Source organism: Amblyomma americanum, chromosome 2, assembly GCF_052857255.1.
Source record: "Amblyomma americanum isolate KBUSLIRL-KWMA chromosome 2, ASM5285725v1, whole genome shotgun sequence".
NCBI lineage: Eukaryota > Metazoa > Arthropoda > Arachnida > Ixodida > Ixodidae > Amblyomma > Amblyomma americanum.
This window is the reverse complement of record NC_135498.1, coordinates 15,707,439-15,723,952: the sequence shown is the minus strand read 5'-3', so window position 1 is coordinate 15,723,952 and position 16,514 is coordinate 15,707,439. Positions and strand designations below refer to the sequence as shown.

General features: G+C 48.0%; 1 protein-coding gene across 1 annotated transcript; it reads right to left on the bottom strand.

Annotated features, from left to right (window-relative positions):
• Positions 1-8,349: 8,349 nt before the first annotated feature.
• On the bottom strand, positions 8,350-15,367 carry LOC144118348 (uncharacterized). The gene is made up of 6 exons (XM_077651297.1): positions 15,250-15,367; positions 13,444-13,547; positions 11,570-11,608; positions 10,871-10,894; positions 9,610-9,630; positions 8,350-8,421 (listed from the first exon to the last, which is right to left on the bottom strand). The coding sequence occupies exons 1-6, from the start codon at positions 15,329-15,331 to the stop codon at positions 8,383-8,385; spliced, it is 309 nt and encodes a 102-aa protein (XP_077507423.1). The 5' UTR covers positions 15,332-15,367; the 3' UTR covers positions 8,350-8,382.
• Between the last annotated feature and the right edge of the window lie 1,147 nt (positions 15,368-16,514).

Sequence of the window (16,514 nt, the reverse complement as noted above, 5' to 3'; positions counted from 1 at the left end):
TTTTCTGATGTTCATGTCTGCTGGGCTTACAGTCCCAGGTCCAACAAAAGCCTCCTACCTTATAAAAGTGCTCATTCGAAGTTAGTGAAGCGTAGCATTATCATGTCGTGTTGTTTGTCTGCCCTTCATAAGTCATGTGTTCACTCTCTTTCATCTAGTTTCCATAATCAAGTCAAGCGACTTGAATCCGCGGGCTACCCTCAGGAAGTAATTCGCAGCTCATGCGAGTGCCTTCTTCAGAGGATGAAAAAAGCAATAAGGAAAGATATTAGTGCAGACAGGACCCCTCCCTTCGTCATGCCATATTTTCGCTGCCTTTCCCACAGCATCAAGAAGATGGCAGGCAAATATGGAATAAAAGTAGTGTTCTCAGCGCCTTGTAAGTTGAAAAACGTTTGTCCCATGCTCTCGGAAGAGAAAAAAGAAACAACATCGGAACGCAGGTCATGCAAGAAGAATCATCACACCAAGTTCACCAGGTGTGCCTCCGATGTTATCTACCAGATACCTCTATCTTGCGGGCGGGTTTACATCGGCCAAACTGGCCGGTGCTTCAATGAGCGAGCCCTAGAACATAGACGATCGATGCACACCGGCACAGGCAGCAATCTGCCATTACACTGCAAAAACTGCGACAGCCGCAACTGCGTTCCCTACCTAGACAAAACTGCTTTCCTCTCCTATGCACGCAGCAAAACTGAAAGGGAGGTTATCGAAGCTTTCCTGATAGCAAAAAGGGGTGACGACTGCGTTAGCTCGCCCTCGCTGTCGCTATCGACACCAGAGCTAGAGTTTTTAGAAGGGCACGTTCGCGTTCACATCGGATCTGATTAACCTGTAACTTTCTGCTGATGTTTCTATCATTGAACCCTATGTTGATAGTGTTTTTCTTACTTTTTTCTTATGTTCTCTGGCCTTATTAACGATGTGTTTTTCACAAATAAAATCAGTTGGAAGTCTGCGCTTTGTCTGTCGATTTGTGTGCCTCTCGTCCCGTCTTGTTCGCGCAGTTTATACCCTTTCTGTTCATACATGGCACATACCCACACGGGGGGATAGGCCAGGGTGTAGTGGCATAAACATGGAAATTTCCGTAGGAGATCATGACAAAATTTTAGCACCATGCGTGAATGCTCTCGTAGCTGCTTTTTCGTTGCCCGCTCCACCGCGCGTTGAAAGCGGCTCACAGCACTTGCCTATTCGGCCTTCTTGCTTGAGAAAGCAAAAAGCGTCGGAACGATGTCTAAATGCCGCGGTGACATTGGAGGCCTTCCTGGCCATGAATAAAACCTTGTGGTAGACTGCACACGCATTTAACCGCAGTACCTCGTCCGTACCTGTCACAAAGTGATTCCCGCACAGTCTTGACGTGCTTGACGGTGCCCAAGGGCGGCTACGATCGTCGAGCCGGCGAACTGCTTTTTATCCACGCTTTGCGTCGAAGGCTGTCCCGGGAAGCGCTCGGAAAGCGAAAAAATCCGAGTTTGCTTCCCTTTACACATTGGGCATTGCAGCCGTATGCAACACATTTCGTAGGTATCGCGAAATGCGTCGCGCTGAACGCCCGACGGCTGCAGCAACGCACACTGCGTAGGAAGCCGGTGTGTTCACACTTCCACGGCCGGTCTCGAGTGGAGTGCGCGACCCTTCCAATATGTTTCGCGACACCGCCGTCAGGGGATGGGCGCATGCGCAGTCGCGTCGTGAAAAAGGCGGATTACCGCTCGCGCTCACCAGCTGCTGTCTGGCCTCGCGCGCGACCGACTTGGGGTGTTCGGGGGGCGAGCGGAGACGCACCACGCCGGCCGAATGGCTGCTGGGCTTGTCTTTGCGGCTGGCGAACTGCTTGTCCGTGTCGCGGTCGATGACCAGCAGCTGGACCTTCTTCGGCTCCTTCTTGATGAGGTCGACCAGCTCCAGGTGACTCTTGCCATCCACCGGGAGACCGTTGACCTGCTTTCCGTGCAGAGAGCAAAATTCGTTTAACGTTAAAGATACTGCGCAGCTGATTAGAGACAGGTTTCGTTTTGCGAAGGTTGGGAGTGAACCCTGCTAGGGACCACATCACCCATCCGCGGTGAGGTACAGCCAATGTCGTTGGTTCGCCCCTTAGAAGGCAGGAAATTGTGCGGGTGCTTTTTTTTATCTCTTTACTATTGTACGATACAACGTAAGAGAACAACGTTTGATAACAATGGGCCATGATCCGCGATGTGCTGATTTGGGTGTGAATTTGTCCAAGAGGAGGCAAAATGTATAATTTCAAACAAGAATAGCACAAATTTCTTTGACATCAATTATTGCTCTCTTTAACAGAACGTCACAGGTAAAACTGCTAAGTTTTACACGACGCATGACAAGGTATACATAGTCATAACATTTATTTAGGTAGCTTCACTGAGTGTCAGCTCACCCCGAGTACCCATGGCTACGATGTTTAGAAGGGCTGTGTAAGCTCATTGAAGGCTGCCTGTTTATATGGCAAGTGTAGACGCTTTACATGCTCTGCATGTGCTTATGATGTTGCTGTGTGTGCTCTGAACGGAGACCTCTGTCACACAGTGTTGGTCCGAAATCTAGACAGGTTTAATCGGGCCGGAGGAGTGCTAAAAGTTCGGAAGCTTTTACAGAGATAGGATGATCCATTGCGCTTTCACCGATATGGATCGTCGTGCATTGCAACCGGGAACTGCCGCGTTGTTTTGCTGGTCCCGTAAATAGTTTTTAGTGCAAGCAGATACAAACCACAAGAAATACGACACATACACACAAAAGCGCTAAAAAAACTTTTTAGGAGATCGAATTGTACCAATTCGCCTAAAAATAAGCTTCAATTAAATTTATTTCTCACACATTGGGCACTTCATTTTGTGTTTTTCTCTCATGTTTGCGCTTAAAACTCTTTACCAGATCGCCCAAAAAGCGGTTATGAAGAAGATTTTTTTTTTGCTGGTCAAAGAGAATATTAACCAAGTGTGCCGGAACCTTAAGAGAAACGTGCCCATGCGACATCTCCGTTCATGAGATCTGGGCGGCCTCGGATTTTCCTCATTTAAAGGTGAATGGGAGAGAAGTTTGCACTTGCGGCATATGGCGTTCATTCACCCCAGCGACGAGGGAGAGGTGCGGGACATTGCAGGCACTTGCGGATGCAGAGCTGCGTCTTATGTATCCCTGCAACGTTAACTTCACTTGGATTTTCACGACCCCTCCAACTGCTCATGCAGGTCTACAGATGCATTTGACTCCAGGTACAGGAAATCCTCAGCATCTTCCGAGCGTGACTGAGGAGAGCAGTATCGTGAGCTGAGATGCTGGTGTAGGTTATCGTCACTCTCGCCTCTTCCGGGATGGTTACTGGATATTCTGCGGGGATACGATATCCTTTCTTTCGTAGTTTCGGGAGGTCCTCTAGACGAAGGCTGGGACGCGTACCTCGACAATCCTGTCGTTTTTGCGCACGCCACCAAGCTCCGCGGGGCTGTCGATGTCCACTTGGGCGATGAAGTGTTCCTGAACGTTCGGGTCGACGTTCAGGTCGAAGCCGTACCCATTGAAGTTCGCCCACTTGTGCAGGAGGCAGAGGCGAAGCCCACGGGCGGCCTTCTGTTTGTGCGAACAAGCAGTCATCCATGGCGGCCTACTATTGTTCTAATAATTCCATTAAGTGCGTACATTCATTGTCCAGTAGAAAAAGATGATTATTTTGATCTAAAAAGTGTCACGGCGTTATAAATGCACTTCTTTCATTAGACCGGTGGTCCCTTCACAACGATAAAGCCGTGGCAATACGCCACCGGCAAGACGTTTGGTGCAACACTGCCGACAATGCGCATCTGTACTCAAGCTCTCTGAGCGCTGACAAGCTTATATCTCTGCTTCTATACCGGTGTTGAATGATGAGTGATACACGATAGCATCCAGTGGCGCGGCAGTCTACGTGCATGCTGGAATTGTAATCTAGCTGTGCACTAGTGGGGACGTTATATGCAAAGAGGTGCCGTGATGTTAAGTGATGGGGTGCTCATGTTTTTCTGTCTGTATACGTTTTGTATGCTTGTCCTGTAACGCCTAACATGTTCAATTAAGCAAGTGCTAACATAAATACACGCCGCCTCCTCAAAGGCCCTAGAAAGATCTAAGAATCTGACTGGTGCGCTCAAAGGTTATTTATTCAAGCAAAAGGAGCTGAACTGAAAATAAATCGAGCTCTGGTTGCGAAGTTTTTTTTTTTTTTTTAGAAAGCTGTACAGCTTTCCTCTGTGGCCGTAAGGCTGCGCTAAGGTGGATGTTATAATGAGTAATTATACTTCCTTCTTACTTTGCGCTCCCAGAGTACGGTGCTGCTTCATGTATGCGGCAACGGAACGTGAAATACAGGAAGAACTCACGACCGGTGTCACCGACTCCGGGGGCGTGCCTTCCATTGGCGCTTGTTTTCCGGGCTTTTTATCCTTGCCCTTCGGTGCCATGACGGTGCTACGCTAGGTGGCGCTGCGAGAATCCCTACGCGTGACGTCGTTGTATTTTTTCTTGGCAGACTGGGCTGTTTATCGCTGTCGTCGGCGGAGAGTTCTCGACCGTCTTGGCAGCTCTTAGTACCTGCAGAAAGGACAGCACAGTCAACGAGAGAGCTCCGAATTGCATAGTGAGCAATGGCTGTGAGCAATGTTGTCACTAAAGAAACAGAGACACGCCGGTTCGAAGGAGCGTCGAGCGCTAAAGCTCACTTCCTTCAATTCATGACGCGTGTTATTGACGCATGATGCTTCAGTCTTCAGCAAAAAAAGAAAAAAAATTAGGAAATAAAGAGCCAAGTCTGCGGTGCATTAATTTTGTGCCTTTCCTGCTAAACCACGTTTCGAAAGTCAATCAAACGACCAGCACACACCAGGGCTTTGAAAATAAAGACATCTCAACATAGTTGCGAAGGTTTTGCAAGCAGACGACAATACCCCGGCCGCCTGCAGCAGGGACGCTTTTTATCACGAAAGACGTTCGCTCAACATAGTTGCGAAGGTTTTGCAAGCAGACGACAATACCCCGGCCGCCTGCAGCAAGGACGCTTTTTATCACGAAAGACATTCGCTCAACATAGTTGCGAAGGTTTTGCAAGCAGACGACAATACCCCGGCCGCCTGCAGCAGGGACGCTTTTTGTCACGAAAGACGTTCGCCATTCAGCTAGCGCCTCACAAAAGTAGCGACGTCAAAAGGGACCAGCGTTTCGAAGCGTGCTTCCCTGGTACAAACCAGTTGACGGGCTAGGCGATTGATAACTTGCGACACACTGAAAGGAGTTCGCCCATTCTGTGAATGCGGCCTCAGTTTTCAAGGTAGGGTTCTAGGACGACTTTCGCCGTTCGGTCTTAGGGCCATATACTTCGGTACGTATCGCTCGTACGTCCACAAAAGCAACAGAACAGCCGCTAAGGCAAGCTGCATGCATTATTGGGCGTGACCTCTCCTCGCAGGTGCGTACTTATAGGTGTCCGAGCGTGACACGAACGATAATATTGCGGAACAGAGAGGGCAGCTCACCGACAGTCAGATGGGGAGGGATTTCTTCTTCATCTATCTCATTCACGGCGAAGCGCGTTCCACAATATTCTACCCAAACAATTAACCCCGAATTCCAAATCGGCATTTATTCAATCATTGCAGGAACTATAAAAACTGGCTGAAACACTCAAAAGTGTAAAATGTAAAATGTAAAAATTTAAAATGAAACGAAAAGTTATGTAAACATTTACAATTGTTTCATTGAGTTCAGTTGCTGAAATGTCAGAATGTTCTCTAACGGGGAGTGCTCTGGCCCAGCATGGGCAGAAGAAACAGCACACGCCACACGAGAGCGGTGGGAAGGAGCCGTGTGCAGCTCGGAGCTGAAAGGCCAACGCAACCGGGACACGGGAGGCAGCGCGGCCTACTGGCGTCCGGTACTGAGGATGTCGACCCCGTACTCCAGCAAAACTTTTGGGTTCAATAAAATTTTTTTGCTCTCTCTCTCTATCAAAGGAAGTCAGTTGCGTACAAGTCAATTAAATCTTCCTTGAATCTTTCTCAACAATTAATTTGCCTACAGCTCAGATTATTTTCATTAAACGATAAAAAAAAGTTCATTGATAATGTTCAAGGCAATCAACAGTCACGGAACACTAATTTTTAACATTAATAAAGCATTGCTGCCACAGCAAAAAATGTTCTGGCCATTTGCAAGAATCTAATTCGAGCACTGCCCCAGACGTTTTATTTTGTTCTCCATTTTCCATTGATCAACTCTACGAATAAAAAAAATAATTTCCTATGCTTTCCTTGCCTTCGGTAACCGTTCACTTCCCTCGTAAGTAGATTATAACAAAGCACACCATAGTCGCGAATAAAGGACGTACCATTTAATTGAAGACTAATCCGATCGCGCTTTACTCATTATGTTTCCGGTCTAATTGGAGCGTCCACTTAGGCCTAGCCACTTAATGACGCGCGGCATGAGATTTCGCCAGAACACTTGCCATCGCCCCCCTTGATGCGCTATAGGCAGGCAGCGTATGCGCGAACTACCAGACACGACGAATACGAGAGCAGTATGATAAGTAGCACGCCGAGTTCTTGCGCGTGAACGCGAATATGAAAGACATGAACGCTTTTATTCTGCTTGATGTCTGTTTTGATGTGCCGCACTGTAAGCATGTCCATTTTGTCTCTAGCTCACGTGAAATACGACGAGAGTGGAAGTAGCATGGGGTTAGTAGTAGTAAAAAAAATATATTTCAGTAAAGAAGGAAAAGGGCCAAGGGGGTGAGGGAGAGACAGATGGAGCTGCAGTAGTGCGGAACTTCCCTGTACTAAAACGACCAAAATATATGCTCCTTGTCAGGCGCCAGTCACTGTTCTACTTGACCTAGCTGAATTCGAGTGCCCAAGAAGGGAGTGGGATGAGAATGTAGGTAAATTAAATGCAGGGAAGTTAAGCAGACTTGTACCCCATTGGCTGCTCTGGAGAAAACGGGGTGGGGCCTGAATAGAAGAAAAGGTGGGAAGGAAAGAGAAGAGCTCGAATGAAGCCCACACAGAGAGGACTGCATAATCCAGTACAATCTGAATGGCCTTGAAATGACTGAAGCACGCACACCCCCCTGCCGCACGTTGCGCTTTTTTTTCCATGCCAATCGAACAGAAGTTGGCACTTATAAATGGGACCGCGATCCACAGTAGACAAGACTCTGTTGTATCACGGCGGAAAATGCCCGAAGTTCGGGGGCAATAACTGGAGCAGCTCTTGTTATCTCTTCGTCGCGGAGCAAGGCTATTGAAAACTTTGGGAGGCTATTTTGTTCACTGCTGAACTTACTTTCCTTTTGCTTTAAGAACTGCGGATATAATCAACAACAACAAAAAACTTACACAATGGGTACCATTGGGCAACGAGAGATTCAACGACAGCTGTTTGGGGTAGTGAACATAATATTGTTTATTCACTATTATTTGTCTGCTCCATCGGGCGCGGTACCATCGAAAGGCTGTGACATGACGTCGATATGTTCGGACCACTCAGCGTATCGCGTTGCAGTGACGTTGTGAATGACGTCACTGCATGCTGATAAAATCAGCGTGGCGCGGTGCTACGTCAGCGTTGCGGAATCGGGAAACGCGCGGCCTGAACAGCATCGTTGCAAATACTTACTGTGAGGATATTCATCCCCTTGCTTACGAATAATGTACTGGTGAAAGCCGGGCTAATCGTGTTTAGAATACGGGGGATTGTGCAGAATCTCCTAAATGAATACGCGAGGAAAGATGCAGTAACTATCGTGCTAAGCAGTCCACCTTTCCTTAATTTTTAGTTTTGGTGGTTTTTGAATACAGGAAATCGCGCAGTACTGTCTGAATTCTTGACGGAGACCTCAACCGCGCCCTAAGGAAAGGGAGTCAGGTGGGAGTGAAGGACGAAAAACGAGGAGATGCCGTAGAGGAGGGTTCTCAAATAATTTCGACCACCAGATTCTTCATTCACATCGCACAGTACACTTGCTTATTGCATTTCGCCCCCCGAAATGTAAGACGTACGTGTAATGCATACTAGTAGCTCAGTATTTCTTTACGTTCCAAGGAAGGGGAGATAACCAAGAGCGAAAGGCGAATGCATTCCGGCTTCGAACGACCACTTTTTCGCACCAACTCGAGCCTCTTTAAAAGGACGTCGCTGTACCGTTGTGCACGGAAGGCACTGGTCGGCTGCAACGCAGTCGGACTCGCCATAACGCTGTTTTAACACAACTATGTTCATTTCAAAGACATCTTTATTTGCATTTAGAACTGAAGACCACGCCGTATTGGCAGCACTTGTGACGTAAGATGTCCCGTCGCTTTGGTGGCGGCAGCGCTACAACTTGATATCTTTCAGTACTCCTTGTAGGCAATTCTGCGGAAGTGTGGACACAAACGAGCAGCAGCAGTGTCATAAAAAAATACACTACAGAACGAGCAATCGTTAAACGTGAGTAGATTCCCAGCCCACTGGCCCATTCCGTCTTTTCGGAGCGTCTTTACAGTTTGCATGCATGCAGTGTAACAACGAAATATCGATTAAAATTAGGCGGGCGATAAATGCTCGCACTTGCCGGATGAACTGTATCTTGCATAGGCTTAACCGAATATATCGAAATAAGCCCCCCCCCACCCACCCCCCCTCATATCCAGTCGCTCAGATACTACTCAGAAATTTCTTGCCTTTAAACTTTTTGGCGACCGTGTGCAGAGCAGGAACGCGCCAGGAATGCAATATAGACTACCTAGGGGTACAAAGGCATTTAGTCTCTGCCCTTGCATTCATGAACAAGGTGTGCCGCTTAACCTTGGCCAAGGTTTAAGAAAACTAAATGAAAAGGCACTTAAGCTCCGCATTAAGGGCTTGATGCGACAGCGTATTGGGTTCACTCCCATATATGCAGAAGGTCATTGCCAACTTTACACTCATGTATCCCTGGGATTCCTCATACCCATCCTGGCGCATTGGTGCAGCGGTTAAGCGACGCGTCACTGCCCTGCGATCGCAGGTGCTCCCAGCGGTGGGCCTTGTGTGGCCGAGATTGCTCTTCCTGAGCGAGCAGTCATTAATTTAATTGCCACTTGCCACGGTGGACAGTTTGCTCACTATCCTGTGGCCAGGTTGTGATGGCGCTGCAAGGTCGCATGACCTAGGTGTCCCACTTCCCTTCTAGGTTGCCCTCTGGGTACCACATGCCAGAGCCAGGCTCGTGATTTTTCGCTGACAACGCCGACGCTGACACCGCCGACAACGAATTTTATGGACAACGGAACTTTTAACGCTATGGCGTTAAAATTGGCTATTGCTAGCTGGGTGCTAGTTGTGTGGCGCGCCCTGCACATTGAGCAACAGTGGAGAAAGGAGACGTTACGTGTTTTCATTAAGCAAACGTGCATTCAACCCGCAGTGTTTGTTCCAATTTCACAGAATAACTAGCAGCTGGTAGAAGCTGATTTTTTCTGCGGGCTTTTTCTTAAATAAGTGACGTATGGCTGTGTTCTGGTATTCATTTAAAAAAGAAACCCAATTGGAATGTTCAAGACGTGCATTTCCATGACTCACCATTATCGTAGAATTCAATCCCTGAAATGAAGAAGCACAGGAAACAAATGTGTACTGTTAACACTTAAAAGTGGTGCGGCCGAGCAACTTTTTTTTTACGTACGAATCATACAGGTAGCCAAATTAGAGAAAGCACCTTCCCAGCATTAATGCCGCTGAACTTAGTACAATCGAATTGCACTTTTCAATGTTTTTGAAAGGATCGGAGACTGGGTGTTGTCTAAAAATTTCGAGATGCAGTCGCGCGGTTATATAAAGCGCGTGGATGGTGGCGGCAGTACGGTGACCACATTCCAGCTTCTTTTAAGTGACCGGAATAATTAAGATTTCGTGAATGTTTCATGCAACTCTTGCGTGCATGTACACTTTTAATTTGTCTTTTCAGCTCTTTACGGGGTGTTATCGTGACTTAAATTAGGTTGAGACTTTGTTTTGTCAAAAAAAACAACTTATTTTTTGATTTTGCACCCCTCGGATAGAGCTAACGAAAAGCGCTCAGTTTAAGTTAGGGACAGCGCAGCGAGCCATGGAAAGTAAAATGATAGGTGTAACGTTAAGAGATCGGAAGCGGGCAGAGTGGGTGAGGGAACAAACGTGGGTTAGTGACATGCTAGTCGAAATCAAGAAGACGAGATGGGCTTGGGCAGGGCACGTAATGCGAAGGCAAGATAACCGCTGGTCCTTGAAAGGTAACGGAGTGGATTCCAAGAGAAAGTAAGCGCGGCAGGGGGCGGCAGAAGGTTAGGTAGGCGGATGAGATTAAGAAGTTTGCAGGCAAAGGGTGGATGCAGCTGGAAAAGGACAGGGTTAATTGGAGAGACATGGGAGAGGCCTTTGCCCTGCAGTGGGCGTAGTCAGGCTACTGCTGATGATGATGAATACAGTGTTTTTAAGAGGGTGGCGTAAAGATGGCGAAAAACAAACCCATGAACTTCTTGGCGCTTTTCAGAGCCGTAGAAATTTTTGTGATTAAGTTCCTCACTTTTTACAGGAGCACCAACGCCGCTGGTGGGTAACGTTTTACTAACAGCCATTTAGAAAGAATGCAAATACGAATACAAAGCTGGCGAAGCACGTTGGATCAGTGCTTACGGCCGCCAAACATCTTGCGAAATTCGTGAAGTCCCTCTTGTGAAACATATTGAACTCAATATATTAACTTCTTTCTACCGCTCATTATATGTTGCCATCCAAGAAATCTGAAGAAAAAAACCGCTGACGAAAGAGTAAAAACCATGACATTTCTTGCACACGCACTTACCATTTGACGACCCACGCAATCCACCTTAGTTGGGTAAGAAAAAGAAAACAAGTAACAATGAAAAAAAAACATATATATATATATATACCTGCACATGAAATAATGGCAGTCATCGAAACCAAAGAAAGCATAGGGAAATGACTAGACTTTTTTTATTTGTGGAGTAGATGAATGGGAAATTAGTAGTGTAATCATTTCACGCCATTATTACACTACTAATTTCATATTCATCAACCTCAGAATTTTAAGAAAAGCTTGAAACATTGAAACGTTACAACGAGACCCTCATTTCCCTGCTCTTGCCTAATCAGTTCAAAAATACTTCCTGCATTCCTGCATTTCTTTTTTTCTATACCTCTTTCTCTTATTCATATTAGACTTTCAGGAAACGTAAATCTACCCCAGTAGCACAAATGGGGCCCTGAATTGCAGGCCCTTGTGGGCCCGGCACGGGTTGCCCATGGGGGCCCGACGTGGGATATGTGCAGGATTTGCAACTCGGCATCGGGGCCGGCGGAACCCACAAGAGCAACCCGGCGGGCTTGCTGCATAGCCCCAGCAGAGGACCCTTATGGTCTGCACGCATAAAAACGAGGCTCTCCTCGGTCCCTTGTGTACCCAGATGGGCAGTAAAGGCCTTCTCAGAGGGGCCTCCGGGAGCATATATATCATAGTGTCATGCTTGTTCGGTCGACTTACTAGTTGTTCCATCGGCTTCCCCTTGCAAGAGTTGAAGCCCTGTAATGTAGGGGGAAAATACACTATCAATTTTGGTATACAGCCATACTTCGTTAATATTAATGGGCACTTTCGTTCCCGATAAAAACAGTCCATGAATCGAATCGTCCAAAATAACGAATTGTAAAGAAACACCTAAAAATATTGTGAGGTAACGCGTAGTGATTAAGGCCTGCTTAAGTGCATAGATAGCTACGTGCAGTAAGGCGGATATCAGACAATATTCAGACATGGCGTGACGACCTCTCTCCAGCTATGACTGACCGTATCCTAGGAAACATTACCAGATATCCGTACCTAGTCGGCTATTAGCAGCTGAACGTGTCTCTGAGCGTATCATAAGCTGCTCTACTGAAGAGGAGGCTTTCTTCAGAGCCATTCATGCAATAAAATTGATGATTTAGAAAGACGCGTCGACGAGGCGCCTTTACACAATAAAGCGTGAATCCAGAAGACAAGAAACTGAACTGTGCTTTCGCACCGTCATTGGCTAGAACCCGCGACATACACATACGGTTCAGGTAGAGGTTTCGCTTTCACCGTATTATGTCTTAGGCTGGTGTCGTACACTCAAAACGGAGGAGTGCTAAGGTTCTGTTCTCATCGCTCTCTATATTAACCAGTCAAAAATACATGGACCCCAGTGTGCTTGGTGCATTTTAACGAGGCGTGAATACATTGGAAAAGTTTGGTCCTCCGAAAAACTGCCCGTATTTTGAGGTGTCCGAAATAATGAGGGTGGAATTAACGGTGCACTAATGTATGTATCTGCGCCCATACAGCACAAGATTCCCTCTGCGGGGATTCGCGAAACTGCACTGACACAACCCCGCTTTAAGATTGGATGGTGGTGAATTTCTCGTTGCCTTTTACAGCAGCCTCAAAGTGTCCTTGGCTGTCATATGTGATTAGTCAGCTTTGCGCATGCGCCGGAAAATCAGGAGGCGCTCCAACAATCGACAAGCCACGTGAATTTCACCGCTGAGGTTGGTCGGTTCGAAGGGTTTTTCGGCTTGGATGCCTCCACGCCCAAAGCGGCAGCGTCCGTCCTGGGTGAGGACGTCCGTTGCTCGACCGGCCGGCGCCATGCTTGGTCTCAGGAATTTCGCGGACATATACGATGAGAACACGATGAGAACAGTTTCTGGACTCTATTTAGAGTGAGAGCCCGAAGCACCGCAGCTGCGCTGTGCGGCAGTCTGGTTGGAGGACGTTGGAAGTTTATTTCCGCAACTAGGTGTTGCGAGGACAGCCAGGGGAAAAGCTGTATAGACAGCTTGAGGGGTCCTGACTTCCTCTTACAGTGCGGCATTGACGGCGGCGGAGTACGACATCGAACAAAAATGTAAGGAGAAAATCACGTATGTTCGGTACAGAGAATGAGAAATGTAGGTTTGGTATGCAGTACATTGTGCTTGTAAAGGAAAGAAAAACGGCATTAGATCACAGAGCATATAAAGGCAAAGACGGGCAGGAGAAAGTAAAAGACAGTAAAATTGACAGGAGTGCTCAAAACGGCAATAGCAAAAAAAATACTAAAAGAACATTTGAGGCAATTCTTTTAGAGAAATATTGGACACATCACGATTCTTGTGGCAGTACAACTGGTTCAGAAGTGTTAGTAAGGTATGCTGAAATAAGGTATGCTGAAAAGAATGTTACCTTGCAAAATGCCATTCAGGCAGCGCAAAACTGCCTCTGTGCCTCCAAATGGCGCAGGTGTCCACACTCTGAGGAGAGGCTTTGGCAACTAGACTATGTACTTCCGGCATCGTCTAAAAGCCACCTGGCTTGTCCGAAATTAAAAGGAAGTCTGGCGGCATAACGTTCCTCACCTTGAGGATGGTTCCGCCACCTTCGGCGCCGATCTTGAGTTTCGATAAATTGCTTATGTCGAACTTGCCGAAGCAAGGCATGAATTTCTTTATAAGTCCGAGTCCTGCGAGGGAAATAAAAACATCGCCTCAGCAACTTGCACGCCAGCAGCTGGAGGCGCATGCGCACGCCTATACTCTTCGATGGCACAAGCCATCATGCGCAGTTCTTCTCTTGGGAAGGATACCAGCACGGGCCTTGTCCCGCCTTGTCCTTTAACTCTTCTGTGTGCTTAACGCTTCTCTCAACATTATTAATTTTTGCGATTTGGCACACCAGGACAAATACTTCACGACTGAGTTCGGTCTAACACAAGGGGTGTTATGGTGAGCAGAAGCTTGATCTACACTAGGGATTCTGTAGTGCATAACCGCAGGCGCATACCGTAGTTGATCATTTCATGCGTGGCGCTGGGCTCCAAAGCGCAGGCGCAGGTGTTCTATGGCAGCCCTGGCGGCCGCGTCTTTGCGGCATCCAGACGAAATAAAAACAAAAAGCGTGCACTGATTCATTCAATCAACGCAACTGTAGGTGGTGTATCAGAGGTTGGCTCACTCCACGGGGCTCTTTCTTCACTGGAATTCCGTCGGCTCGAATTCCCCAACAGGTTTCTTTTAAGTATCATGAGCGCTGTCACGTGCCATGTAAGTGACTCACGTTGGCATTCCTACATATACTGTGAAGCGTTAATTACACTTAATCATCTGACAATTGCACCGACGAACCTAACTTCACCCAGTGGCCAAACAACAAGCATAAAGCCAAAATAACTGTTTATTCTTGTGAGAAGAAAACTGGTAAACTCAGCACTGTCATAGTCTGGCAGTGCACGAACCAAAGCATTACTGACGAGAACTTTAATTCTGCTTTGCGTGTCTAGGCGGACGGACAAAAGTCGTGTCTGACACTCGCACTGTTTCTCAACGCTTCTCACACTCTGAAGGCATGCTGCTACCGAAATGCTAAAGCTGTACCGGAAGGTGTCCGAACAGTCCACGAACAAAGCGACCTTGCTCCGGCACAAAACTCCTGCATGAGCTTCTCTTACGCTCATTATAATGCCAATCATCACCACACTCACGACTTCTGCAGCTTTCCGCCGTGAAGTCACGTGCAGTTGTCCTATCCTACACTGGCCTACAGTGGAGCTGCACTGGCCCCCAGTAGCGCGTGGGCCCGAACCCACTCACACAGGAACACTCACGGACATTTAGGCACTGCAATGGTTAGATATGCTAGCGCGTTTACGATAACATCCAGCCTCTATACACAGCGCCTACGCTCCCCGTAAAGGCATGTCCGAACAGGCATGCCCAAGCCAGTCCCTGAACAAAAGGCCAGCCATTTTGAAATGTCAAGACGCACGCTTAAACCTCTCGCTGAAGGCTGCCAAACTCCTTAGACATTGACAGGCACCTTTACCGGCCTTTTTCGAATAGATTTGCATAACAACCAGCTGATCGCACTTGTGCTGTCCCTTTTTTGTTTGTGCTCTAAAAGACTCGCGCCTCAATTGTGGGCCCATGCCAATGCCAGCTATTCGAGACAGCTTTTTCCGCCTCCAAATCCCGTTTAAAAGACGGCGCACTACCTTTGTTGTGATTCAAAGGCTTCCTGTGGTCCACTGATACGTGATTTGCACGTTCCCAGTTGGTTACCTTCCTCGGCTGACTAAACTGGCGTTCCAGGCCAATCGCACGAAAGTATAGATAGAGATTTTATAGGATAGACACGACTTGCTAGGTATAGATACATGCGGGTTGTACCTTTCTCGAAATCCAGCTGGGCGTGATTGTAAGTGATGCAAGCGAGGAACACGATGGCGGTGCCGACGAGTGTGATCTTCATGGCCGGTTCTCGGCTGTAGTGAGACCTGTCAGCTCCCGCGCATCAACCGTTACCCTGTTGCTCGCTGGTCACCCTTTTAACGACTGTCCGCACCCGTGCCCACGCTCCGATGCCGTCACGCTCGATGGTACTCCGCATTCCGTATTCGCACCTGAATCGACAATCGTTAGGATGTCAGCTCGCGTGACCCCAGTGCCGTCCGCAGTGTTGTTGCAAGAGTCGACAAGTTGAAGAGACGATGGCGTGAGCACCGTGGGCCTCTCCCCACGTGTCCACTACGACGTGCCACCTAGTTGAAGCCCTCAAACGAGATTCACGAAAGGCAAGAAACGGTGTACCGGCGCTCAGGTCTACACTCACGCGAAGACGAATGGTCAGGGGACAGCTGGACGTCCTCCGGACAGGTGTTTTGATTAGAGCAGCCCGTATACCGGAACGACCCCACAACGCTGGCGGTCCTGGAGAGTGTAACCGAGCCGCCGGTGCAAGCAAACGTGTGGCGGTTGGACTTCTCACGCAAGAAAAGCACAGACAGCAGCTACTTGCTTGAACGCAAACGAGAAGTCCCATTTCTTCTGAATCTCTGGTGGTTGGCTTCACTTCAGGCCCGCTTACGAACCACGAAGAAAACGATGGTCTTTGCGCCGGCTGCGGCGCCCAACGGTATCGGCAAGTTCGGTTTGGCTTGGCTTATGGTGGTTTAACGTCCCAAATCGACTAGGGCTGTGAGGGGAGTCGTAGTGAAGGGCTCCGGAAATTTCGACCACCTGGGGTTCTTTAACGTGCACCGACATCGCCCAGTACACGGACCTCTAGAATTTCGTCTCCATCGAAATTTGACGGCCCCGGCCGGGTTCGAACCCCCGTCTTTCGAGTCAGTAGCCGAGCGCCATAACCGCTGAGCCACCGCGGCGGCGAACCGACCGCGGCGAACAGGCTAGTTAGATTTTTGGAGCAGTGACACCAGAGGTACAGTTCGCGGTAACCGAAGGGGAAAACTTGAGAGGGGAATAAGTCCATCTTGTCAACTGGTAGCGCTAAAATGGCAGTACAGCTCAGTGATGTATCACGTGCTCCTATCCTTTGGATCTGTTGTTCTAGCGCGGCCTCTTGAGAAGTATGTTGAAGCTACACAGTTCAGCAATTTGTAAAAAAATTATGGGCTCGTCTATTCGGCACCCTC